Source organism: Heterodontus francisci, chromosome 1 (assembly GCF_036365525.1).
Source record: "Heterodontus francisci isolate sHetFra1 chromosome 1, sHetFra1.hap1, whole genome shotgun sequence".
Lineage (NCBI taxonomy): Eukaryota > Metazoa > Chordata > Chondrichthyes > Heterodontiformes > Heterodontidae > Heterodontus > Heterodontus francisci.
The window spans coordinates 37,275,453-37,300,199 of NC_090371.1; the positions used below are offsets into that span (position 1 = coordinate 37,275,453).

Below are 24,747 nucleotides of genomic sequence, written 5' to 3' on the forward strand. Positions count from 1 at the left end.
GCCCAAGTCTCCAACCGATCTATATCCTGCTGTATCTTCTGACAATCCTCATCATTATCTGCAACTCCACCAACCTTTGTGTCATCCGCAAACTTACTAATCAGATGAGCTACATTTTCCTCCAAATCATTTATATATACTACAAAGAGCAAAAGTCCCAGCACTGATCCCTGCGGAACACCACTAGTCACATCCCTCCATTCAGAAAAACACCCATCCACTGTTACCCTCTGTCTTCTGTGACTGAGCCAGTTCTGTATCCATCTTGCCAGCTCACCTCTGATCCCGTGTGACTTCACCTTTTGCACCAGTCTGCCATGCGGGACCTTGTCAAACGCTTTACTAAAGTCCATATAGACGACATCCACCGCCTTTCCCTCATCAATCATCTTCGTCACTTCCTCAAAAAACTCAATCAAATTAGTAAGACATGACCTCCCCTTCACAAAACCATGCTGTCTCTCGCTAATACTTTTCCTACTCATCATCATGTTTACTGTTTTAGATGTTTAGATATACCTGAAAAGGAAAATTTATGGGGAAAGGACAGGGAATGAGAAAAATTGGATAGCTCACAATGAGCTGAATGGCCTCATTCTGCACTGTATTTTTCTATAGTTGATCTTCATGGCCTTCATCTGTTGTTAATAATTCTCACATTCTTAATCAGAATGGGTCCAAACTCTTTGCTTATCTTAATGATTTACGATAATGGAATAGTTGAGGGTTACTGATCACGTAAGAGATGCAGCATGTTCCCTTGGCTCAGTTTGATTCTAACATGGTAATAAACAATTCTGCAGCTGAGATATAATCACATTCCTGACTATTTTGCATCTTTCAGGAGATAGTTATGTCAGGCATTTCAGTGTTGATAGGTAGATTTCCACGTTTTGTCTTTGCGTATCATTCAACTTATTTTTTAAAGGCACAGGATGAACGTGACCTTGACGGTGAAGAAGAGGCCCCAATCGTTGATGCAGAGGCAGAAGAAGGCGATGCTGATGCGACTGAAGCTAAAATGCGTGAGCAACAGGAAGAAGAGGTATAACAAGGCAAATTGCACCTGAGTTATTATGAGTGTTACTTCTGGCATGAAGCTGAGAAGTATTCAGCAGGATGGACTCCTTCCTGTTGGCTATAAGACTGTTAACTATAATATAATTTGCAGCTGCAACTGAGTAAATCACATTCCATTTTGTTTACTTATGATTCCTGGGGATTTGAATTCCACAATTCAGACTGTGTAATTATTACACTGTTTTAAGGTAATTAAATGAAATTCTGACTTTATTTCATGGGATTATGAAATTTTGGGGGATTTTCAAGTTTTTTCAGCCATCTTGTTTCACAATTCTCTCGGCTATTTCCCCCGAAAAAGCTTCTTAATCCTAGTTCTTTTCTCTTGCTAAGCAAAGAGATTTATTTTACACATAGTAAAAGCAGTGCTTTGTTATGGATTATTCTCGGATTTTGTTTTACCCTACTTTGAGAGGGCTTTCTCGATCCAATTTTGTTACAGCACATAGGATCTATCCCATTAGATGTTTCGTTCTTTGTTTATAATGCACAATTTCTGTATGTTGAAGGTCAGATTCAAGAACCTACAGGACATGATTTATCATCCCTCAAGAAGTTACTAGTGAGTCAATAGTCCTCTGCTGTTGGGCCAGGGTTGAATGCCTTCTTTGGTGGTCAGTAGGCCAGGGATGAATAGTGGAGAAGAAAGGATATTCTTTGAATCTACATGTTCTCTTTTAGAAATGCGATCATGATCTGAACTTGAACTTCATACAGGGCTGGAGAAGTTAGCGAATTAGGGTGGGATCAAGCCATGAAGAGCTAGGATGAGGATTTGAAACTTGGTCACTCCTACCTGCCATGGCTCACGGCTCAGTAGCACACCCAGGCAATGAATTTACCCACTGCACAATGGGGAGTGATTGTGTAATTATTTTACTCATTGTGGTTATCGTTTAGATTGATTATGACAGCGAGGAAGAGGAGACCAGAGACAATGCAGAAGAACCAGAAGAGAATGAAGATGATGATTTTCCAGGTAGTGAGCAAAATGAAGTCACAGCTCAAAACTTTTCAGAAATTCCTTGTAATCTTACTAAGAGCGACAAAGGGAAGAAGAGAAGCAAATGGAATGCCACAGAGGGCATGGATGGGCTCAGAGTGAATGCAGTGATACATTTGCATTCTGCTATTGAAGATTATAAATACGATACAATAGACAGCCTTTGGTGTGAGGTAAGACAAGAAGGCTAATACATCAAAAATAGTGCAAAATGCAAAAGTTCAACCTGATCTTATTTGTATAAAAACGGATTTACTCCATAGACTGTACTGCTCTACGCAATTAGTCTTCAATAAATATAGTGCCTGCTGCTACATATATGTGTGTATGTGTGGTTGGTTGGGCAGAGAGGAGGTGGTGGAATCATGGTGAGCAGGATGGAGAATATTTCAACAATGACAGCAATATACAGCCCTTCTTTCACTGGTTTAAGAACTGGAAAGTGCTATTCTTAGCACTGTTGCCTCAATGGTGAATAAATCCTACCAAGATCCAGTGATGTCCATATCTTGGGATAAATTAATGGGAACATGGCTTTTAACTTTATATGTGGCCTGTGAGACTTCATACACCGAAGTGTCCCAAAAATGCCAAAGCAGCACTATTCAACACATTAAAGCAATATTAATGGATTGCATTGCAATTTAATTTGGAATTTAATACGGACAAAATTAGTCGGCAGAAGAAAAATTGCTAACTTTTTCTGTAGTATGAGTTAACAAGCAGTTTGGGGTCTTGGAAGATTCTTCCGAGCATTTTATGTTGAAACTCTCAGTACGATACATTACAATGATTATGTATTTGCCCTGCAGGTTAAACTGAAGCTTCCCATCATGAAGGTGCACTTTGACCTGTCCTCGCTGGTTATGTCAATAGCACAAAATGCAGTTGTTTATGAAACCAGAGGAATCACACGTTGTCTCTTGAATGAAACAACCAACAGAAGAGGAGAGAAGGAATTTGTTTTGAACACTGAGGGGATAAACCTCACTGAGATGTTCAAGTATGGTGACGTACGTACAATGTTTTGGCAGCCACTTTTGCCTTGTAACTTGGAAAGGGGACAGATAATGGATTTAGTTTCTAGCTGGAGCTTGAACTCAGCATTGTAAATGAGCATAACAACGTGGTAACCTTTCTTCATTAGCCCACGCCCCTATTATGTCCAGCAAGTTGAAGTCTTCCAGGATTGTACTGTTTCCTGATTAAGTGTGTAACAGGGTGTCTTCTCGTACACTCACAGCTAGGATAAGGAGGTCACTGAGTTCAAGGCCAGGCAGAAAGCAGGGCCCGGGGATATGACTTCGGAACAAAACTGTATTAGGGAAGCTTATTTCAACCATTGGGCAGTCTCAGTGTTCAAGTGGTACTCCAATTCTTGCTGGTGGTGTTGAACTCCATTTCCAAGTTGGTCTGGTTTTGCTAATTTTAGTAAAAACCATGTAATACTAGACTAAAACAAACCCATTGAAAAGTAGACCACAAAGCTCCACCAGAAATGAGACTCTTGCTGCCCAGTTCCTGTTGAAAGTAGGTAACAGGTAATCAACCTTAAAAAAGGACAAAGAACAATCTAGTGCAGGGTAAACAGTAGCTGAACAATGGGCTCCCTTCGAAGAAGTAATAGTTCAGGCACAGTCAAGGTATGTCCCCTCGAAGGGGAAAGATAGGGTAAACAAATCCAGAGCTCCCTGGATGACAAAGGAGAAAGAGAAATGAAGATAAAGAAGAAAAAGTGTGCTTACGACAGATGCCAAGTAGAAAATACTATTGCGAACCTGGCTGGGTATAGAAGGTTCAGAGGGGAAGTGAAAAAGCAAATAAGGGAAGCAAAGAGAGAGTATGAAAAGAAACTGGCAGTTAATCTAAAAGGGAATCCCAAAGTTTTCTATAGACATATAATTAGTAAAAGTGTGGTGAAAGGAGGAGTGGGCTGATTATGGACCAAAAAGGGAATTTGTGCATAAAGGCAGAGGGCATTAAAGTATTAAATGAATACTTTGTATGTGCCTTTATCAAGGAAGAAGATTCAACCCAGGCAATGGTGAAATAGGAGGTAATTCAGACGCTTGAAGGGTTTAAAATTGATGAGTTAGGCTGTCTGTACTTAAAGTGGATAAGGCACCAGGACTGGATGAGATGCATCCAAGGATACTGAGGGAAGTGACAGTGGAAATTGCGGAGGCACTGGCAATAATTTTCAGTCTTCCTTAGTCTTGGGGTTGGTGCCAGAGGACTGGAGAATTGCAAACGTTACTACCTTGTTCAAGCCCAGCAACTACAGGCCAGTTTGACTTTGGTAGTGGGGAAACTTCTCGAAAGAATAATTCAGGACAAAATTAACAGTCACATGGACAAATGAGGGTTAATTAAAGAAAGCCAGCATGGATTTCTTAAGGGTAAATCATATTTAACTGACTTGCTTCAGTTTTTTGAGGAGATAACAGAGATGGTTGATGAGGGCAGTGCAGCTGATTTTGTGTGCAGAGACTTGATACAGTGCTGCAAAACAGCATGGAATAAATGGGACAGTAACAACATGGATATGGAATTGGCTGAGTAACCGGAAGCAGAGAAGTGGTTAATGAATATTTTTTGGGCTGGAAGAAGGTTTGTAGTGGAGTTCCCCAGGGGTCACTTCAAAAGGACATCGACAAGTTGGTGGAATGGGCGGACAGATGGCAGATGAAGTTCAATGTGGAGAAATGTGAAATGATACATTTTGTTAAGAAGAAGATGGAGAGATGATATAAAATAAAGGGTGCAATTCTAAAGGGGGTGCAGGAGCAGAGAGACCTAGGTGTATGTGCATATGTCATTGGAGGTGGCAGGACAGGTTGAGACAGTGGTCATACAGTGTCCTGGGCTTTATTAATAGGTGCATAGAGTACAAGATCAAGGAGGTTATGTTGATCTTGTATAAGATACTAGTTCAGCCTCAGCTGGAGTATTGCTTCCATTTCTGGGTGCCATACTTTAGGAAGGATGTGAAGGCGTTCGAGAGGGTGCAGAAAAGATTCATGAGAATGGTTCCAGGGATGAGGGACTTCAATTATGAAGATAGATTGGAGAAGTTAGGACTGTTTTCCTTGGAGAAGAGAAGGCTGAGAGGTGATTTGATAGAGGTATTCAAAATCATGAGGAGTCTGGACAGAGTAGATAGAGGGAAACTGTTCCCACTCGTGAAAGGATCGAAAACAAGAGGGCACAGATTTAAAGTAATTGGTAAAAGCAAAAGTGACATGAGGAAAAAATTCTTCATGCAGCGAGTGGTTAAGATCTGGAATGTGCTGCCTGAGAGTGTGATGGAGGCGGATTCAGTTGAAGTATTCAAAAAGGAATTAGGCTGTGAAATGAAAAGGAAAAATGTGCAGGGTTATAGGGTGAAGGTGGGGGAATGGCACCAGGTAAATTGCTCATTTGGAGAACTGGTGCAGACACGATGGGCTGACTGGCCTCCTGCTGTGCTGTAACGATTCTGTGATTCTGAGAAGGAAACCCCTGAACTTAGCTGCTAATCACCTTGCTGCAGTTGGTATAACGAAGAGCTTGGTTTACTCCCTTATCAATCTTGCACCCCCCCTGTTCCTTATGCGCTGTTTCCACCTTATCTGTTGTCTGCCTCTAGTCAGAAACGTATGGTTAATGAAGTGCATAAATGAACAAACCCCCATCAAAAGGGAATTGGACATATACTTGAAAAGAAAACAAATTGAGAACAATGGGGAAGATTAGGGGGAGTGGGATCAATTGGATACCTCTTTCAAAGGGCACGATGAGCTGAATGGCCTACTTTTGTGCTGCTGGAACCTATGATTCCATGAAGTTGTGATTTGAGCTAAAACAGTGTTGACCCCGCCCCCCCCCCCCCCCCCCCGCCCCCCATGGCGTGGCTTGGGAATAATTGGATAGCTCTTTCAAAGAGCCAGCACAGGCAAGATTGGCTGAATGGCATTCTTCTGTGCTGTCTGATTCTATGATCCTTTCACAGTTCAGAAGCTATTTCGACTGTCTGTTCTAATGAACTTCCCTGATAACGTATTCCCCAGAGCTGTGACCTTTTCAGGGAAAAAGGCTCTTTCCTTTTTTTGCTTTCTAATTTTTAACATATCTCAAGTAACAAAGTGATGATGTGGTTGAGAACCATACTGTTCCTGTGCAGCTTTGACATCCAACCAATACTTCAGAGTTGCCCTATTCTGTCATGCTAGTATGCTGCCATTTTCTTCACCAAAGTACGCATTTATTTTTGCATTCTTTTCCAAGTTTCATGTTGTAGTATCTTTTTAAGTTAAACAAAAAACATCCAATTTGCAAATTTATTCAAATACATATTCCACTTTTAAATTCAACTGGTTCGCTATTATCTTTCAGGGAAGGGAACCTGTCACCGCAATCACTTTTAGCGTACGTCTGACCCTTGCCCACATTAGATGATTAGCTCTTAATGTCCTTTGAATCAGCCTTGCAAGCCTCACAGGGGAATTAGAGAAGGGCAATAAATGTGGCCTTTCCAGTCTCACCCATATCCTGAAAATAAAACATAACCACATAAAATTGGTTTAACTTTTGTGGGGGGATGGGGGAGGGGGGGGTGATAGTACATCCTAACTATGAGTTAACCATATTTCCCTGCCGGCGAGGGCCCAGCTGCAAAAATGTGTATATGTGCAAATACAGGATTGCGGGTCACAAAGGTAATGCTGAATTGTTTAGAATTTTCTTCCCAATCACCCATTTTCATTCTGTGAATAACATCTTTTTATATACACAGAATAATTTGTATAGGTGAGAGCAAAGTGTGATTACTGAAGAATGGTCATTACTGTGTTGAGAATAATTTAAATTTCAGATCTCTGAGATATGATAGTATACCCATTTTCTCTGCTCCCCTTTATTTCCTGTCCTTTAGATTTTGGACCTCAATCGCTTGTATTCGAATGACATCCACGCCTTTGCCAGCACGTATGGCATTGAAGCTGCTCTAAGAGTCATAGAGAAAGAAATAAAAGATGTCTTTGCTGTATATGGTAAGCCTTTAATTTTTCCTCTCGTGTTTGGCAGGAAATTTCAGATTTTTAAACCAGTGCTAATAAAGGAATAGTGATATATTTCCAAATCAGGATTGTGTGACTTGGAGGCGAACTTGCAGGTGGTGATGTTCCATGCGCCTGCTGCCCTTGTCAATCTAGGCAGTAAAGTTTGCGGGTTTGGGAGGTGCTGTCGAAGAAGCCGTGACAAGTTGCTGCAGTTCCTCTTGTGGATGGTACATACTGCGGCCACTGTGCGCCGGTGGTAGCGGGAAGGAATATTTAAGGTGGTGGAAGGGGTGTTGATCAGCTGGGGTGCTTTGTCCTAGGTGGTGTTGAGCTTCTTGAGTGGTGTTGGAGCTGCACTTGTTGGCAAGTGAGAGTATTTTTTTTCATCACACTCCTGACTTGTGCCTTACAGATGGTGGAAGGGCTTTTGGGAGTCAGAACGTGAATCACTTGCCACAGAACATCCAACCTCTGACCTTCTCTTGTAGCATCAGTATTTATATAGTTGGGCCAGTTAAGGTTTTGGTCATTTTTTTTTTTCTTCGTTCGTTCGTGGCCACTCAGCTCCCGGCCTTGGTTCAAACACGGGCAAAAGAGCTGAACTCAAGTGGTGAGGTGAGAGTGACTGCCCTTCACAAGGCATCAAGGAGCCCTAGCAAAACTGGGAATCAGGGGGAAAACACTCCGCTGGTTGGAGTCATACCTAGCTCAAAGGAAGATGGTTGTGGTTGTTGCAGGTCAATCATCTGTGCTCCAGGACATCACAGTAGAAGTTCCTCAGGGTCATGTCTTAGGCCCAACCATCTTCAGCTGCTTCATCAATGACCTTCCTTCAATCATAAGGTCAGAAGTGGGGATATTCATTGATGATTGCACAATGTTCAGCATCATTCATGACTCCTCAGATACTGAAGCAGCCCATGTCCATATGCAGCCAGACCTGGACAACATCCAGACTTGGGCTGATAAGTGGCAAGTAACAATCGCGCCACGCAAGTGCTAGGCAATGACGATCTCAAACAAAAGAGAATCTGACAATCTCACCTTGGCGTTCAAAGACATTACCATCGCTAAATCCCTTGCTATCAACATCCTGGGAATCACCATTGACTAGAAAGTGAACTGGACCAGCCACATAAATGCTGTGGCTACAAGAGCAGGACAGAGGCTGGAAATTCTGCAGCAAGTAACTCACACCTGTCTGCTCAATGCCTGTCCACCATCTACAAGGCACAAGTCAGGAGTGTGATGGAATACTGTCCACTTGCCTGGATGGGTGCAACTCGAACAACACTCAAGCTCAACACCATCCAGGACAAGGCAGCCCGCTTGATTGGCACCCCATCCACCACCTTCAACATTCACTCCATCCACCACTGAGGCACAGCGGCAGCAGTGTGCACTACATACAAGATGCACTGCAGCAACGCACCAAGGCTCCTTCGACAGCACATTCCAAACCCGCGACCTCTACCAGATCGAAGGACAGGGCGGCACAGTGGCGCAGTGGTTAGCACCGCAGCCTCACAGCTCCAGGGACCCGGGTTCAATTCTGGGTACTGCCTGTGCGGAGTTTGCAAGTTCTCCCTGTGACCGCGTGGGTTTTCACCGGGTGCTCCGGTTTCCTCCCACAAGCCAAAAGACTTGCAGGTTGATAGGTAAATTGGCCATTATAAATTGTCACTAGTATAGGTAGGTGGTAGGGAAATATAGGGACAGGTGGGGATGTTTGGTAGGAATATGAATATGGGATTAGTGTAGGATTAGTATAAATGGGTGGTTGATGTTCGGCACACACTCGGTGGGCCGAAGGGCCTGTTTCAGTGCTGTATCTCTAATCTAAAAAATCTAATCTAATCTGATGCATGGGAATACCACCATCTGCAAGTTCCCCTCCAAGCCACACACCAACCTGACTTGGAACTATATCGCCATTCTTCACTTTCGCTGAGTCAAAATCTTGGATCTCCCTTCCTAACAGCACTGTGGGTATACCTATACCCCAAGGACTGCAGCGGTTCAAGAAGGCAACTCACCACCACCTTCTCCAGGGTAATTAGAGATGGGCAATAAATGCTGGCCTAGCCAGTGACGCCCGCATCCCATGACCAAACAATAAAATAATAGCTCTGGCATTAGTTTTCTCTGCATCTAGCTCATCGAATCCTGTTATTATTTGAAAGATACCAACAAGGTAATTTATTCCTTTATTATGTAGCTTCTGCTGTTGGTGAGTTTTTCCTGGCAATCATCCTACGCCCCCTGCCCCCCCCCACCCCCTCCCCTTTCATATTATGTTAATTGACCTTGCAAATTTACTGAAAATATCTGAGTCTCTTGGGTAAACTTTCACAGCTGGCATGTCTACCACTTCCAGGGAAAACAGATGACAGGTCAGTTAAGTCAAGGAATAAATGGGTTAGGCACTATCTCCTGTTGTGATTATTACTGGAAGATTGTGTTACCCAATGAGTATGGTTGGTCAAGGTCTCCAATTACTGTGCCCTGGTACTGCGATTTTACAGAATATGTACAAGTGGCAGTGAAAATACTGGTTTCTCAGCAGGTCCGAGTGATGACCAGACGGTTGTGCTACCAGTGAGAGAGGAAACTCTTGCACTTATGTAGCGCCTTTCACAACTTCAGCTTATCCCAAAGTGCTTTACAGCCAATCAAGTACCTTTGATGAGTAGTCAGTGTTGTAATGTAGAAAACACGATAGCCAATTTGCACACAGCATGGTCCCACACTCAGCAATTTGATGATTACTCAATCATCTATTTTAGTTGAGGAATAAATATTGACCAAGACTCCGGGGTTAGCTTCCCTGTTCTTCAAAATGGGATCTTTTACGTCTGCCTGAGAGGACAGACATGCCCTTGTTTTAGTGTCTTATTCGAAAGATGGAACCTCACAGGAGAGCAGCACTCCATCGGTACTGCACTGGAACCTAGATTGTCGCGTTTAATGGTAAATTATATAACTCGTTGTACCTCAAGTTGATCATGTTTTGTACTCCTACTCCATATAATATATTTACAAATATAAAAGATGTTTTCATTGACTTGTCATGTGGGAATAACTTGCTTTTCTCGGACAAATTTTCCCTAAATAAAAGTCCTATTTGAAAAACAGCTGGTAAGGTGGCCTAGTCATTTAAGTGCATTGAAGCTTCAACAAACATTGCCACAAAGGTTGGGTGGAGATTCCCCTAACCCGCTTTCATGGTAGCTCTCCACAGAGCAAGTTCTTAATCGTGTCTGTTTCTTGGCTGTTCTGGCAAAGAACATGCACAATGAACTGAGTGACCTCTTTCTGTGCTGAAGCATCTGAGGATTTATGGTATGAATGGAAATCTGCTGTCCTTACCTGGTCTGGCTGACATGTGATTCCAGACCCACAGCAAGATAGTTGACTCTTAACTGCTGTCTGAAATGGCCTCGCAAGCCACTCAGTTGTATCTAACCACAACGAAGCCAATAAGAAATGAAACTGGAAGGACCACCCGGCATCAACCAAGGCACCGGAAACGACAATGGCAAACACAACCCTGTTGACCCTGCCAAGTCCCCCTTACTAACATCTGGGGGCTTGTGCAAAAGTTGGGAGAGCTGTCCCACAGACTAGTCAAGCAACTGCCTGACATAGTCATATTCATGGAATCATACCTTACAGAAAATGTCCCAGACGCCGCCATCACCATCCCTGGATATGCCCTGTCCCACCAGCAGGGAAGACCCAGCAGAGGTGGTGGCACAGTGGTTTGCAGACAAGAGGGAGTTGCCCTGGAAGTCCTCAGCATCGACTCCAGACCCTATGAAGTCTCATGGCATCAGGTCAAACATTGGCAAGGAAACCTCTTGCTGATTACCACCTACCGCTCCCCTCAGCTGATCAGTCAGTGCTCCTCCATGTTGAACACACTTGGATGAAGCACTGAGGGTGGCAAGGACACAGAATGTACTCTGGGTGGGGGACTTCAATGTCCATCATCAAGAGTGGCTCGGTAGCACTACTACTGACCGAGCTGGCCGAGTCCTAAAGGACATAGCTGCTAGACTAGATCTACGGCAGGTGGTGAGTGAACCAACAAGAGGGAAAAATATACTTGACCTTGTCCTCACCGATCTGCCTGCCACAGATGTATCTGTCCATGACAGTATTGGTAGGAGTGACCACCTCATAGTCCTTGTAGAGACAAAGTCCCATCTTCACATTGAAGATACCCTCCATCATGTTGTGTGGCACTACCACTGTGCTAATTGGAATAGAGTTTGAACAGATATAGCAATGCAAAACTGGGCATCCATGAGGTGCTGTGGGCCATCAACAGTAGCAAAATTGTACTCAACCATAATCTGTAACCTCATGGCCTGGAATATCCCACACTCTACCATCACCATCAAGTTGGGGGACCAACCCTGGTTCAATGAAGAGTGCAGGAAGGCATGCGAGGAGCGGAACCAGGCATACTTAAAAATGAGGTGTCAACCTGGTAAAGCTACAACCCAGGACTACTTGCATGCCAAACAGCGTAAGCAGCATGCGATAGAGCTAAGCAAGCCCATAACCAACGGATCAGACCTAAACTCTGCAGTCCTGCCACATCCAGTCGTGAATGGTGGTGGACAACTAAATAACTATGTTGAGGATGTGGCTCCACAAATATCCCCATCCTCAATGATGGGCGAGTCCAGCACATCAGTGCAAAAGATAAGGCTGAGGTATTTGCAACAATCTTGCCACCCAAGTTGATAGGGTTGTTAAGAAGGCGTATGGTGTGTTGGCTTTCATTAACAGGGGGGTGAGTTTAAGAGTCGCGAGGTTATGCTGCAGCTCTATAAGGCCCTGGTTCAACCACACTTGGAATATTGTATTCAGTCCTGGTCGCCTCATTATAGGAAGGATGTGGAAGCTTTAGAGAGGGTGCAGAGGAGATTTACCAGGATGCTGCCTGGACTGGAGGGCATGTCTTACGAAGAAAGATTGAGGGAGCTAGGGCTTTTCTCATTGGAGCGAAGAAGGATGAGAGGTGACTTGATAGAGGGGTACAAGATAATGAGAGGCATAGATAGAATGGATAACCAGAGACTTTTTCCCAGGGTGGAAAGGGCTATCACCAGGGGGCATAATTTTAAGGTGATTGGAGGAAGGTTTCGGGGAGATGTCAGAGGTAGGTTCTTTACACAGAGAGTGGTGGGTGCGTGGAATGCGCTGCCAGCGGTGGTAGTAGAAGCAGATACATTAGGGACATTTAAGCGACTCTTGGATAGGTACATGGATAATAGTAGAATGAAGGGTAGTTAGTTAGTTTGATTTTAGAGTAGGTTAAAGGTTCGGCACAACATCGTGGGCCAAAGGGCCTGTACTGTGCTGTACTGTTCTATGTTCTAATTTTCAGCCAGAAGTACCGAGTGGATGATTGATCTCAGCCTCCTCCTGAAGTCCCCAGCATCACAGATGCCAGATTTCAGCCAATTCAATTCACTCCACGTGATCTCAAGATACGACTGAAGGCACTGGATACTGCAAAGGCTATGGGTCGTGACAATATTCCAGCAATAGTACTGAAGACCTGTGCTCCAGAACTTGCCGCGCCCCTAGCCAAGCTGTTCCAGTATAGCTGCAATACCGGCATCTACCTGGCAATGTGGAAAATTGCCCAGGTATGTCCTGTACACAAAAAGCAGGACAAGTCCAACCCGGCCAATTAGTAGGGGTAATTCTAACTTACCCACCTAATACAGATTCAACATGTGGCAGAATAGTCTATCAATTATGTATTTTGGGTACTCTCAATCATCAGCAAAGTGATGGAAGGTGTCATCAACAGTGCCATCAAGCAGCACTTGCTTAGCAATAACCCAGTTTGGGTTCCGCCAGGGCCACTCAGCACCTGACCTCATTACAGCCTTGGTTCAAACATGGACAAAAGAGCTGAACACAAGAGGTGAGGTGAGAGTGACTGCTCTTGACATCAAGGCAGCATTTGACCGAGTATGGCATCAAGGGGCCCTAGCAAAACTGGAGTCGATGGGAATCGGGGAAAACTCTCTGCTGGTTGGAGTCATACCTAGCAGAAAGGAAGATGGCTGTGGTTGTTAAGAGGTCAATCATCTGAGCTCCAGGATATCACTGCAGGAGTTCCTCAGGGTAGTGTCCGAGGCCCAACCATCTCCAGCTGCTTCATCAATGACCTTCCTTCAATCATAAGGTCAAAAGTGGGGATCTTTGCTGATGATTGCACAATGTTCAGCACCATTCGTGACTCCTCAAATACTGAAGCAGTCCGTGTAGAAATGCAGCAAGACCTGGACAATATCCAGGCTTGGGCTGATAAGTGGCAAGTAACATTTGCGCCACACAAGTGCCAGGCAATGACCATCTCCAACAAGACAGAATCTAACCATCTCCCCTTGACATTCAATGACATTACCATCGGTGAATCCCCCACTATCAACATCCTAGGGGCTACCATTGACCAGAAACTGAACTGGAGTAGCCATATAAATACCGTGGCTACAAGAGCAGGTCAGAGGCTAGGAATCCTGAGTCACCTCCTGACTCCCCAATGCCTGTCCACCATCTACAAGGTACAAGTCAGAAGTGTGATGGAATACTCTCCACTTGTCCGAATGGGTGCAGCTCCAACAACACTCAAGAAGTTCGACACCATCCAGGACAAAGCAGCCCGCTTGATTGTCACACCATCCGCAAACATTCACTCCCTTCACCACCGACGCACAGTGGCAGCAGTGTGTACCATCTACAAGATGCACTGCAGCAATGCACCAAGGCTCCTTAGACAGCACCTTCCAAACCCGCGACCCTTACCACCTCAAAGGACAAGAGCAGCAGATGCATGGGAACATCACCGCCTGCAAGTTCCCATCTAAGTCACACACCATCCTGACTTGGAACTATATCGCCGTTCCTTCACTGTCGCTGGGTCAAATTCCTGGAACTCCCTTCCTAACAGCACTGTGGGGGTACCTACCTCACATGGACTGCAGCGGTTCAAGAAGACAGCTCACCACTACCTTCTCAAGGGCAATTAGGGATGGGCAATAAATGCTGGCATAGCCAGTGACACCCACATCCTATGAATGAATTTTAAAAAAAACATTCGCGACTCCTCAGTAACTGAAGCAGTCAGTGTAGAAATGCAGCAAGACCTGGATAATATCCAGGCTTGGGCTGATAAGTGGCAAGTAACATTCGCGCCACACAAGTGCCAGGCAATGACCATCTCCAACAAGAGAGAATGTAACCATCTCCCCCTTGACATTCAATAGCATTACCATCGCTGAATCCCCCACTATCAACATCTTCTTACACTGAACTGGATGCTTAGTAACACTGGTCACATTCAGTGCCTTTAATGAGCTGAAACTAATTTTCTTGATCTCTGTCTTGCACAGGTATTCAAGTGGACCCTCGCCATCTTTCTCTTGTGGCAGATTACATGTGTTTTGATGGATCATACAAGCCATTTAATCGAATTGGCATGCAGTCAAGCTCCTCCCCCCTTCAGCAGATGACCTTTGAAACCAGCTATAAGTTCTTAAAACATGCAACTATGCTCGGTAAGAAAGATCTTGTTAACACCGAAGACAAGTTTTTTTTTTAGTAACTTAAGCAAGAATCCTTCATTTAGGGAAAGTAAAGTTTGAATTCAGTCTCTAAAGTCATAAAGTCAAGTTGTACAATCTGTTCCAGATCATCCTTTATATTTGTTTTACTAATAAGAAACTTGAATGTTGTTGATTTACTATGGTTCAGGAAAGTAGGGCAAAGACAGATAAAATAAGCATGAATGCCTAAGTGACCTGCTTGGTCCAGAAGTCTTTGGAGTGATAAATGAAGGGAAGACTAAGGTAAGGAGCTCAACAGTTTTAGATGCTGGATAAAGGTACAAGATGTTGCAATGAATCTAGATTCAACATTGTGAAGTGCAGAGAGGAGGATTGTTGTGCAGGATTGTGTTTTAGAGAGGAACAGAGGAGGAAACATCAGAGCTTAGAACAGTGGGCAGTGATCACGGAAATTAGGCTAGCATGGTCAACATGCCACATACATAAGACGTTAGAATCCAACTGGTTGTGTCAGATATATGGCAATGGTTACAAGTCATAGAACTGAAGTCACTCCCAAAACCGTAGGCTAAAAATCACACTGCCATCCCAGTCACGTTCCATTTTGACTCTAGGCGGAGGAGAGGTCGAGGGTCTTCTGGGACTCTCGCAGTACCTTCCTCAGTTGTCAGCCCAAAATTGGGCAGAGCATATTAGAAGAGGAGTAACGTAACCTAAGGTTAGATGAAGAGTATTGGGATTAGTTTAGCTGAATGGTCTGTTCCAGTGCTGTAGGCTTGATATTATGTGGTCTTTGTAACTTTGTATTTTGATTTGACACTCGTAACCTGCCAATGAGTTAATTTGTTTCTGTTGCTTTTAGCAACTAGAGCTGCAGATGAAATAACTCAATGAGAATAAACAGTGTTTGGTGTTTTGACTTAGACAAAAAACATTTATCTTTGCTCTTGTTGCTACATTGATGTAACAATGTGAGAATTGTAGCTCTCTGCTGGCTGATCTAAGGGCCTTTTGATGCCAGTTTGCAGGTGGGGGATGAAGCCTTCATAAGATTTGGGCCATGGCGCCACAATACACAGTGGAATGAAGGAGGCACATGCAGGGGTATGGCATTTAAACGTAAATGGGGAAAAAATTATTTCGAAAATAAAAATAATGGAATCCTGCATGGATCTTAATCTCAATTTAAACTGAATTTTAAACAATCTTGTTACATTTTTCAGAATAGTCTGGGTTTTTAAAATAAAGTAAATTCTTGGGGTATGGGCATCACTGGCAAGGCTGGTAGATATTACCTGAGAAGGTGATGATGGACTTCCTTCTTGAACAAGTTTAATACAAAGTGAGTGACTTGCTAGGTCACATCAAAGGGCAGTTCAGAGACAGACATTGATATGGCAGATTTCCTTCCCTTAAGGATGTTTCTGATGATCACTTTCTCTGGATTGCTAGTCCAGGCCTCTGAATTATTAATACAGTAAAATAACCGCTACACCACTGTATCCATCTCGCATACAATGAAGTACTATCAAACGTAGTAGCCCTAATGTAGATAAATACAATAGCCATTTTATTTACAGTATAATCCCACAAATTGCAATGAGATGAAGTTTAATCGACTTCTGGTGCAATTACAATCTGACAGATTGTTGGCTGGAGCACTGAATGAACTCCCTGTTCCTCAAATAGTGGATCTTTAATATCCACAGGAACAGGCAGAGCATTTCATCAAAGGACATTAGCTCCAGCACTGAAGCATGCTCTGAGTAAATTCAGTGTCAGCCTAGATAGCGTGCTTGAGATTCTGGCATGCGGCTCAAACACCAACTTTCTGACCCAGAGGCAAGAGGGTCACAAACTGCTAATTAATTTACAGAAAGAGAAAGTTGCAAGGGATGAAGGAATATTGGGAAAGGAGTGAAATATTTCCTACTTTAGTCATAAGATGATTATTATAGTAAACAAACCATTTCATCATATTTCAGTGTTGCAGTTCAATTTGTTCTAAAGGGCTGACTGGAAAAATATTACTCTTTGAGCTGCTAGAAAATTTAAAAGGTTAAAAAAGACCATGACAACGGGAGTCCCATCAAGGTGTTTCTATGGAGAAGTACTTTGTAGGTTGGTGCCATTGAAGGTGCACTGGAGATTGCCACGATCAGTTCGACTGTTACTTTTCTGGAAGTTAGCTGACGCTGTCCTCTGTCCGCTTGTACAATAGCATATCAAACAGATGAAACAGTGGCATTCTCCTGCTCTCTGGACTGGTTACTTGTGTCTTTTGCACTCTGAAAGCAGTTAGAGTTAACACTAGACAAGTGAAGCTTTGTTCCAATTGTAGCTGCTTTCTTCCACAGAACAGTGAAATGTACAGTCATTTAGTTCAATCGGTATAACTTAGATTTGCAAACAAAATAAAAAAACATGCGAAGCTACTCCAGATCTGGCTATCACCCCCTTTTAATTATATAAACTATGTATCCTATCCTGCAGCCCAATGCTGAACCAAAGGATGCATTTTCACAGCCTTCCTATAGCTTTCTGTGCAACATTCTGTTTTTAAATCACTGACAATTTTCCTTGATATCTGTAATGTGTTTTTAAAAGACTCTGTGTGTCTTCCTCACAAACTAACAGAGATAACGGGTTCTTCAACACAGTAATGAGAGCTGTTTTTCTGGATAGTGAATCAAATAAGCTATTGATTCGCTTATTGTTTAGGCTCTAGATCAGCATATCAGTCTGACTTGGACATATAGTAAGCAGGTAATAAAGAAGGCTAATGGAATGCTATCCTTTATTATGAGAGGAATTGAAAATAAAAGTAAGGATGTTATGCTTCAGTTATACAGGGCATTGGTGAGACCACATCTCGAATACTATGTGCAGTTTTAGTCTCCTTATTTAAGGAAGATGTAAATGCATTGGAGGCAGATCAGAGGAAGTTTACTAGATTGATACCTGGAATGAGCGGGTTGTCTTATGAGGAAAGGTTGGACAGACAGGGCTTGTTTTCGCTGGAGATTAGAAGAATGAGGGGAGACTTGATTGAAATATATAAGATCCTGAACGGTCTTGACAAGGTGGATGTGGAAAGGATGTTTCCTTTTGTGGATGAGTCTAGAACTAGGGGGCACTGCTTTAAAATTAGGGGTCGCCCTTTTAGGACAGAGATGAGGGGAATTTTTTTCTCAGAGGGTTGTGCGACTTTGGAACTGTCTGCCTCAGAAGGTGGTGGAGATGAGGTCATTGAATATATTTAAGGCAGTGGTAGATAGATTCTTGTTAGGCAAGGGAATCAAAAGTTATGGGGGGTAGATGGGAGTGTGGAATTCAAGACACAAACAGATCAGCCATGATCTTATTGAAGGGTGGAGCAGGCTTGAGGGGCCGAATGGCCTACTTCTGCTCCTAGTTGGTATGTTTGTTTGTATGTTAGTATATATCACTATAACTTGGTTGTCACTGGATCAAAATCTGGAATTCTCTACCTAACGCAGTCTGGAAGGATCATGACCACAAGGAGTGCTACAGTTCAAGGAGAAGGTCCATCACTATCTCAACTAGGGTGCCAAGAGAAGGTGTTGAACTCTAGAGCTGGGTCTTGTCAAAGGTTATATGGAAGTTGATCTGTAAGTCTGCTGATGATGGCAACACAGGCAAGTATTTAGTTGAGGGGCTGAAGGTGAAACCTTGGGTGATATTGGAGTTAGCAGTATGGGGCAAGCAGAGAAGTTATTTCTGGAGATGCTTTGGCTATGATTGATCTTGCTTAGTTCCAATCCAGTTGCACTGAGCTAGACAACAGAAGAAAGGCATAGGAGGAAGGTGTCAAAGACTGTGTGGTGGTTGAAGAGAGATTATGCAACACAGTCACAGAAGATGCCATTTGTGACTTTGGTTAGGGCTGATTCAGTACTGAGAGTTTTAGTTTTAGAGATACAGCACTGAAACAGACCCTTCGGCCCACCGAGTCTGTGCCGACCATCAACCACCCACTTATACTAATCCTACACTAATTCCATATTCCTACCACATCCCCACCTGTCCCTATATTTCCCAACCACCTACCTAATACTAGGGGCAATTTATAATGGCCAATTAACCTATCAACCTGCAAGTCTTTGGCATGTGGGAGGAAACCGGAGCACCCGGAGGAAACCCACGCAGACACAGGGAGAACTTGCAAACTCCACACAGGCAGTACCCAGAATTGAACCTGGGTCGCTGGAGCTGTGAAACTGGAGAGATTCAAAGAGGGGCATAAATTTGTGAGGCAATTTAGGAGATGAAAGCAAAGTTGGACTTGGGGAGGTTGTTTGCAAGGGCACAAGGATCGAGGCTGTTTTTTTTGAGGATGGGGTGATGATTGTTTTGAAAGGGAGGAGGATGGTATCTGAGGAGAGGCAAGTGCTTACATTGGGGGCTAGGAGGGGAAGTTGATCAGAAGTTTATCAGGAATGCGGTTAAGAGAGTAGGAGGTGGGTCTCATGGGCAAGATATGTTCAGAGAAAGCAGAGGATTTAAGAACGAAACTATAGAGAGTGGTGGGCTTGGTAAGGCAGGAAAGAGTTTGGGGAAGGGGAGTCAGAGGAGTTTAAAGAGATAGTTGGTAGTGGGGAAAAGAAGTTGGTGGTTATCTTTGCTGGGGTACTGTGCAGTTTTAGAAGAGGAGAGTGAGGCTAGATAGTGCTTTTCTGGTCAAGCTGATCCAGTGATGAATAGCTCAATCAGTTGTGTGTCAGGTATGCTGAAATCTCCATCTTGGAGTTTATTTTTATTCATTCATGGGATGTGGGTGTCACTGGCTATGCTAGCATTTATTGCCCATCCCTAATTGTCCTCGAGAAGGTGGTGGTGAGCTGCCTTGTTGAACCGCTGCAGTCCATGTGAGGTAGGTACACCCACAGTGCTGTTAGGAAGGGAGTTCCAGGAATTTGACCCAGCGACTGTGAAGGAACGGCGATATAGTTCCAAGTCGGAATGGTGTGTGACTTGGACGGGAACTTGCAGGTGGTGGTTTTCCCATGCATCTACTGCTCTTGTCCTTTGAGGTGGTAGAGGTCGCGGGTTTGGAAGGTGCTGTCTAAGGAGCCTTGGCGCATTGCTGCAGTGCATCTTGTAGATGATACACACTGCTGCCACTGTGCGTCAGTGGTGGAGGGAGTGAATGTTTGTAGATGGGGTGCCAATCAAGCGGGCTGCTTTGTTCTGGATGGTGTCGAGCTTCTTGAGTGTTGTTGGAGCTGCACCCATCCAGGCAAGTGGAGAGTATTCCATCACACTGCTGACTTGTGCCTTGTCGATGGTGGACAGGCTTTGGGGAGTCAAGAGGTGAGTTACTCAACGCAGGATTCCTAGCCTCTGACCTGCTCTTGTAGCCACGGTATTTATATGACTACTCCAGTTCAGTTTCTGGTCAATGGTAGCCCCTAGGATGTTGATAGTTGGGGATTCAGTGATGGTAATGCCATTGAATGTCAAGGGGAGATGGTTAGATTCTCCCTTGTTGGAGATGGTCATTGCCTGGCACTTGTGTGGCGCAAATGCTACTTGCCACTTATCAGCCCAAGCCTGGATATTGTCCGAGTCTTGCTGCATTTTAACACGGACTACTTCAGTATCTGAGGAGTCACGAATCACGAATGATGTGCAATCATCAGTGAACATCCCCACTTCTGACCTTATGATTGAAGGAAGGTCATTGATGAAGCAGCTGAAGATGGTTGAGCCTCGGACACTACCCTGAGGAACTCCTGCAGTGATGTCCTGGAGCTCAGATGATTGACCTGCAACAACCGCAACCACCTTCCTTTGCGCTAGGTATGACTCCAAACAGCAGAGGATTTTCCCCTTGAATTCCATTGACTCCTGTTTTGCTAGGGCTCCTTGATGCCATACTCGGTCAAATGCTGCCTTGATGTCAAGGGCAGTCACTCTCACCTCACCTCACCTCGTGAGTTCAGCTCTTTTGTCCATGTTTGAAACGAGGCTGTAATGAATCAGGATCTGAGTGGCTCTGGCGGATGGAATGAAGACGGAAACCATACTCAGGAGATCAATTGGGAGGGAAAAGAGTTAAGGTTTTGCTGAGGACAAAGATAATCAAAGGTGGAGGAGAGAGGGTGACTGAGCAGATTAATGGCTGCCAAAATATTTTGGCAAATGGAAAATTAAAAAGAATAGGCAGTTTGGATTTAGAAAGTACTGATTTGGGGAAGAGTTTTCCAAGTACAGACCTAAGGTTGTAAGTGTGTAGAAAATGTGCTTGATGAGGGATCTGAGGTAGTCATCAGAGATGGCCTTGTTGAGTAGAGAGGCCAGTGGTGATCTCAGGATCATGGCGGTTGCCATGAATATAAAAAAAGGCTTGCATTTATATCGCGCCTTTCTTGACCTCAGATCATCCAAAAGCATTTCCTCGGGACATTGCAAAGTGCTTTGTGTCCAATGAATTACTTTTGAAGTTAGTCACTATTACTATCACTATAGGCAAATGCAGTAGCTAACTTGCACACAGCAAGACTTTGCAAACAACAAACAAGCTAATGGAGCAATTTGTTCTGTTTTAGATGGTTTATGAGGGAGGAATGTTTGCTGGCTGCTTTTTTTGTGTTGTACCCTTCATGTTCACCTGAACAGGGTCTTGGTTCATCGGCTCAATCTAAAATGTGGCATCTTCCTCGCATCTCACTGCACTGGGGTGTTGACCTGGATTAATTGCTGAAGTTAATGGAATTGAGGAAGCCTGATACATAGCAATAAAACTAGGAAAACCAGGCCAAGATCTAATTTTGGGATTTAGATGACTTATTAAGTTTACACTTGTGGTTTGCGATGTTATCTGAAAGCCTTGATTACATTGCTACCATATGCCCGTTTAAGTCTAGAGGGAATGATGTCCAGATTTATATAGGATACTAAAATGAGCAGCATGGTAATTAATTCAGAGGACAAAAGGATAAGGTATTGATAAGATGGTGAATGGGCAAAACAAAGAGGCAGATGGAAATCAGTGTCAGTAATTGTGAGGTGGTACTTTTTTGTTAAAAAATAAATAAAAGTAATAATTCTACTTTGAATGGGAAAAGGCTCAGTGGAAGAACAGAGATATTTAGAAGTTCAGGTTCACCAGATATTAAACACAGCACCTTAAATGGATAAGACCATAAAAAGCAAATGGAATACTTTTCCTTTGAGAAGCGGTATATATTATGAAGGTCTATATTCAGTGGTGAATCTATATAAAGCCCTCAGCAAGGTCACGGTTGGTGTATTGTGTTTAGTTTTGTGTTTCACACAAAAGGAAGAATCTTAGGCAAACGAGAAGGTACAGTGCAGATTCACTGGGATGCTGCCTGGTATGCTCAAACACAAATATGAAGAAAGACTTGAAAAATTGGATCTGTGATATTGGTGTTTAAAATTATAACAGATGGGACAGAATATATAGAAATAGACTGTTTTCAGTGTTAGGGAGGGTCTAGAATGAGGGTACATATAGAAAATTATATAGAATTTTACTGCTGAGGAAAAGGTCATTCTGTCCAACAGTTCTATACCAGTGTTTATGCTGCACACAAGTCTCCTCCCACCGTAACCGTATCTTACCCTATCAATATATTCTATTCTTTTCTCCCTCATGCATCTATCCAGTTAATTGCCTGAACCACTCCATGCGGTGTGGTTTTCCACACTCGAACTACTCTCCGAGTGAAGAAGTTACTCCTGATTTCCTTATTGGATTTATTAGTGACTATCTTAAATTTATGGCACACAGTTTTGAACTCCCAACAAGATTTTTCTTATTCATGCATGGGATGTGAGCATTGCTGTCTAGGTCAGCATTTAGGCCAGCATTCCTAATTGCACTTGAGAAGCTGTTGGTGAGCTGCCTTCTTGAACCATTGGCAATCTATCTGGTGTAGGTACACTGACAGTGCTGTAAGGGAAGGAGTTCCAGGATTTTGACCCAGCACCAACGAAGGAACAGCAATATATTTCCAAATCAAGTTGTTGTGTGACTTGGAGGGGAATTTGCAGGTGGTGATTTTCCCAAGTGTCTGCTGTCCTTGTTCTTCTAGGTGGTAAGGTTTGGAAGGTGCTGTTGAAAGAGTCTTGGCAAGTTGCTACAGTGCATCTTGTAGATGGTACACACTGCTGCCATTCTGCGCTGGTGGTAGAGGGAGTGAATGTTTAAGATGATGGATAGTGTGCTGATCAAGCGGATGGCTGCTTTGTCCTGGATCGTGTTGAGCTTCTTCAGTGTTGATGGAGCTGCACGCACCCAAGCAAGTGGGGTGTATTTCATCACACTCCTTGGTGGACAGGTTTTGAGGAGTCAGGAAATGAGTTACTAGCTGCAGAATTTCCAGCCTCTGACCTGCTGTTGTAGTCACAGTATTGACGTGTCTGGTTCTGTTGAGTTTTTGGTCAGTGGAAACTCCCAGGATGTTAGTGGTAAGGGAATTCAGCGATGTTAATGCCATTGAGGAAACTTCTTCTCTGTTTCTACCCTATGAAATCCCCTCATAATGTTAAAGACCTCTATCAGGTCATCTCCCAGTCTGCTCTTTTCTAGAGAAAAATACCCCAGCCTGTTCAGTATATCCTGATAGTTGTACTGTTCTAAATTCTGGTATCCTCATTGTAAATCTTTTTTGCAATTTCCCCAAAGTTTCCATATCTGTTTTGAAATATGAAAATCAGAATCATGGAATTGTTAAGCATAGAAGGAGGCCATTCGGCCCATCATGTCTGCAGTGGCTCTCCGAGTGAGCAATTCACTTAGTGCCTATCCCCGCCTTCTCCCCATAACCCTGTACATTCCTCCTTTTCAGGTATCTATCTAATTCCCTTTTGAATGCCTCAATTGAACCTGCCTCCACTATACTCGCTGGCAGTGAATTCCAGATCCTAACCACTTGCTGCATGAAAAAGTGTTTCCTCCTTTCACCATTGCTTTTGCCAATTACCTTAAATCTGTGCCCTCTCGTTCTTGATCCTTTCACAAGTGGGAACAGTTTCTCCCTATCTACTCTGTCCAAACCCCTCTTGATTTTGAATACCTCTATCAAACCTTCTCTCAGCCTTCTCTTCTCCAGGGAAAACAGTTCCAACTTCTCCAATCTATCTTCATAAATGGAGTTCCTCATGCCAGGAGCCATTCTTGTGAATCTTTGCTACACTCTCTCCAATGCCTTCACATCTTTCCTTAAATGTGGTGCCCAGAACTGGATGCAACACTCCAACTGAGGCTGAACTAGTGTCTTATACAAGTTCAATATAACCTCTAAAATAAAAACAAAATATAGCAAAGATCCTAACAATGATCCCTGGAGAACTCCACTATAAACCTAAAAGCAAAATACTGCGGATGCTGGAAATCTGAAATAAAAACAAGAAATGCTGGAAATACTCAGCAGGTCTGGCAGTATCTGTGGAGAGAGAAGTAGAGTTAACATTTCAGGTCAGTGACCTTTCATCAGGACTGGCAAAGGTTAGAAATGCAATAGGCTTTAAGCAAATAAAGTGGGGGTGGGGCAAGTGATAACAAAAGGGAAGGTGTTGAGAGGACAGGGTCACAGAGAATAACTGACTAGAAGGTCATGGATCAGAAGCAAACGGTATGTTAATGGTGTGCTGAAAGACAAAGCGTTAGTGCAGAGAGGGTCTTAATGGATAGAAAAATGAACAGCCCTGGCCCAAAGCACAAACATGAAAAAAAAGTGGGCAGGCACATGGTTTAAAAAAAAAAGAATGATAAAACAAACTCTGACCCTGTCCTATCAACACCTCTTTTGTTATCTCTTGCCCTATGCCCGCTTTATTTGCTTAAAGCCTATTGCATTTCTAACCTTTGCCAGTTCTGATGAAAAGTCACTGACCTGAAATGTTAACTCTGCTTCTCTCTCCACAGATGCTGCCAGACCTGCTGAGTATTTCCAGCATTTCTTGTTTTTATTTCAACATAACCTCCTTTACTCTATGCCCCTGTTAATTAAGCCCAAGATACTGTATGCTTTATTGA

General features: G+C 43.4%; 1 protein-coding gene across 1 annotated transcript in view; it reads left to right on the forward strand.

The window, feature by feature from the left end:
• The window catches only part of polr1a (RNA polymerase I subunit A), a 149,576-nt gene that overhangs the window by 115,884 nt on the left and 8,945 nt on the right, over window positions 1-24,747 (forward strand). Inside the window, exons 29-33 of the mRNA XM_068029319.1 lie at window positions 929-1,045; window positions 1,981-2,256; window positions 2,896-3,096; window positions 6,996-7,113; window positions 14,544-14,708. Coding sequence (XP_067885420.1) covers window positions 929-1,045; window positions 1,981-2,256; window positions 2,896-3,096; window positions 6,996-7,113; window positions 14,544-14,708 — 877 coding nt within the window. The remainder of the gene's footprint in view (window positions 1-928; window positions 1,046-1,980; window positions 2,257-2,895; window positions 3,097-6,995; window positions 7,114-14,543; window positions 14,709-24,747) is intronic.